At 29.3% G+C, this 3758-nt stretch overlaps 1 protein-coding gene across 1 annotated transcript; it reads right to left on the bottom strand.

Moving 5' to 3' along the window:
* Positions 1 to 786: 786 nt before the first annotated feature.
* Positions 787 to 1824, bottom strand: LOC124848140 (uncharacterized). Its single transcript, XM_047325781.2, has one exon. It carries the CDS (start codon positions 1752 to 1754, stop codon positions 1023 to 1025), a length of 732 nt encoding a protein of 243 aa, XP_047181737.2. The 5' UTR covers positions 1755 to 1824; the 3' UTR covers positions 787 to 1022.
* Between the last annotated feature and the right edge of the window lie 1934 nt (positions 1825 to 3758).

Raw genomic sequence — 3758 nt, 5'->3', positions numbered from 1 at the left:
TTTATATTCAAGTAGACCCAGTGTAACGTGGGCATTCTCATTTATGGGTAAGCATAAAAATATCTCAATTGTGGTTGATTAGACTATATGTTCCCAGCTTGTATTGCAATAAAAACTCAATAATTAATTTTCTGATAAGAAATTATTAATTGCAGACAAGGACATGATTAAAAAAAATATTAATTTAATTTTGAGTTCATAAAATATCAATTGTTTTGGAACAAAACTAGAATTGCGAAACTTAATAAAGGATGGATTACTGTTCCGAAACATTCCAATGTTATTTAAGAAATGTTGGTTCTAGGACCAACGGTAATTTTAAATTGACCTCTTTTGTTAGGTTGTTTAACGTTATTTTAGACAAAATATTTACAAAAGTTACTATGTAACATCGAATTTTAAGTTACACCGACATGAAACTGATTATCTCACATATTATTTGTATATATAAGGCCAAGATTGAATTATTATTAAAAAAGCAAGATGTAATATATATTACTTAATAATAATAAATATATTGGATTTTGAACTAAGATTATTATATAAATATTTTTAAAAATTTTAACAAAAGTTTCAAATTTACAAACACGACCCCACAACTTCAACTAAGAAGATATAAGGAAGAAAAGGCAGAGAAACAATTTAGTATTAAGATTTTCAATATTATGTAAGGGAAATGAAGAAGTCCAAAATTCTAACCCAATTGAAAAGAATACTTTTTTTCTTAAAGAATCGGTTGAATCCTCCTTAAAATGAAGTTTTGAAGTTGAAGTGTTGGAAAAAATATAACTAAACAAAGCATATATGCTTGATTTCTTTGTATTCTACAAAATCTTACATTGTTTTCTCATTCATAATTACAATTCTATAGTGTTACCCTAGTGCACTTTTCATCCTAGAAGATCTAAATTTTGCACGAAGTAAAACTATTACACTAGAGAAGTAATTTAGAAGCCTAGAAATCCTAAACAAAAAATATAAGGGGTAAAAGAGGAATATCATATGATTGTTTCTAATCAAACTCAAACCATGAGTAATTGTCTCTGAGCTTCAATCCTCAAATCTTCCTTCATCTTTCTAATGAAATCATCAAACTTTTTGTTCAACTCCTCAGTACTTAGCACCCAATTTGCTTCTTCTTCTTCCACAGCCTCTTCCTCTTCAACACTTTCTCCAATCAGAAACTCACCAATCTGTGATTCCTTTTCTTCATCTTCAGCTCCAGTTTCTGCATTTGGTTCCTCCTCTTCCTTCAAAGCTGATTCAATATTCTCTTTTCCTTCTTCTTCACCTTCCAAAACTATGTTTTGTTCACCTTCTTCAACAGAAAACTTGATTTCTATTGCATGTTCTGCTTCTGTCTTCTGTTCTTCCGGTTCATGATGAGCTTTCTGCACCAACATTATTGGCTCATTAGCCTCAACATCGGAGTACGAAGATCGTGATCCACCTTCAACATACTTATCAGAAATAGTGGTAGACCCAGACAAAGATTTTGTTATGCCAACAAACACAAGGAGGCCGTTGCATAGTAGAAACATGCAGTTCTTGTCTATGGTGTGAGTAAATAGTTGCAAAGAAAATGTGGAGAAGTAGAGGTTGAAGCGGTAGAGGAAAGCAAGCAAGGAAGATGGAGAAATGAAGAAAGAAAACACAGACAATGAGACTAACAATTGGATAAGCTTGATTACATGGTCATGGAGTTTTGTGCTTTGAATCAAAGATTTTATTTTGAGGGACTTAACATGATCCATAGCTTCCAATCTGAGCAAGAATGGAAGTGGAACTGATGAGAGTTTGTGGTTGTTATGAGAAGGGAATGTTGGTTTCTGAAGCCATGAAGGGATGATGTCTTATATAATGGCTGAGACCAGGGAAAAGGTACATCACTGTAGTGTTTTTTTATATTTCCAAAAATACCCTTGATTGGGAAATTATTATAAAGCAGATGGCATAAATTGGATGTTATCCCAACTCCCAAACTTACCTGCTATTCAGGGTGTTTGAAATAAATGCTGATAAGGACATGGCCAATTCTGAAGTTACTATTTGTCACATAAACAGGCAAATGGTTGTTCATGATCACTAGTTTTGAGCTTGACATGTCAAAATGGCTTTCATGTGGGGTTTGAGGACAAAATTGAAGTGGCAATGACTTGGAGGAGGAAAGAAAGAGAAAAACAAAACAAGAGAAACTTGTATATTTGATATCCCATGTGTTCTTAAATACAAGTTAAAAGCTAACAAGTTTTAGTGTACAAAAATTCACATTAACAATACCATATGCTATGAATTTATGAAAATATTTTTGGTTGATTGATGGGCAGAAAGGTCAAAGAATATATATGTACCAAACGAATTGTTTGAAGGATGAGGATCTGTTAATGGATTTTGCTTAGGAAATAATCCAAGTGACAGTGCTAATTTGGTTGGTTTTGTTATAACAAGAGAGGCTTTAGATGTAAGCTACTATAATAATAACAAAATCATATATGCTACCCTTTTCTGCAAGTCTTATCATCATTATGTTCAATTTTGGCACCAACGAACCTGCTTATCTCTCAACTCCCTCTCTTGTCAGTTCTCACACTTTACATCCTGCCAATTGTTGTTCTTCATATCTTATTTTTCCACCATACCTAACCAAACTTCAATAAAGATAAAACGTATTCTAATTTTATTATATTCATGTATTCATTTCTATTTTTTTCACATCACTAATTTGGATTGTAATATAATATTATAATTTTTTCTTAATTTTGAGTTGTCTTGTCATTTATTATTGGACTATAAACAAATATTTAATTTCATATGAAATATACATGTGTTTCCTATAAATCAAATAACATATGTAATCATTGAGTAAAAAAGTATGTATTGAATAAAATTAAAAAAAATGAATACTATAAAAGAAAATAAGATTCATACAAAGTCAACTTTAAACCGTCTCAATATAAAGATATATTAATTAAAGATATCAAAATGGATAAGTTAATGATATTACAAAAGTTGATTTTATGAAAATTAATCTTAAATTCATTTCCTAATACTTATTAATGATCTAGCAGCAAATAGTTAAATTGAGCACTCGTTCATTTTATTTTGAACAATTATTTAAGGATGATAAAGTAAACTAAAATGTTTCATATTGTTTACAAAGAAGGTTAAAGATGATTTATTAAAACAAAATCATAACAATTTAACAATGTCTAAGATAGAATATTAAAATGATAGTCAAAAGTTGAACATGATTCTGTAATTTTTATTTAATATACAACTATTTTAAATAATTTCTATTTTTGTTTTCATATGAAATGTGACAAGAGATTACCGTTATAGAATGAAACACTCAATTGGTAAAAGAAGTAGAAGTTGTTTGTTTTAGCTTCTAACAACTCAAGACAAAACTTGGCTTTGAAGGGAAAACTTTCTCCTCTCATCGAACATTTTGCAGTTTGGTCAATCATCAAAACTGGACTCATAAAAATAAAATAAAATCCAACAATATAGTCTTTTTTTTATTAAATGAATTTTAAAATGAGCAAACCGGACATAAGACTTGTATTTTTTAAAAGTATTACAATAAAATATGAAATTTTTAAATAAACTTGAAAATGTATTTAATGTAATAAGTTGTCTTGATAATTATATATTTAAATATTTATATATATTGTGATATTGTGATAGACTATTTATTTGGCGGATAATTCAATATTTAATTCTATTTTATAATAAAACTCGTTAGCCTAAGTAACTGC

The sequence above is a fragment of the Vigna umbellata genome, chromosome 5 (genome assembly GCF_029865625.1).
Source record: "Vigna umbellata cultivar VRB3 chromosome 5, Vumbellata_1.0, whole genome shotgun sequence".
Classification (NCBI taxonomy): Eukaryota; Viridiplantae; Streptophyta; class Magnoliopsida; order Fabales; family Fabaceae; genus Vigna; species Vigna umbellata.
This window is presented reverse-complemented; position numbering and strand designations above follow the sequence as displayed.

What these genes read in the sequence shown, in the direction of transcription:
- LOC124848140 (XM_047325781.2), bottom strand. Translation starts at nt 1,754, where the DNA reads ATGGATCATGTTAAGTCCCTCAAAATAAAATCTTTGATTCAAAGCACA.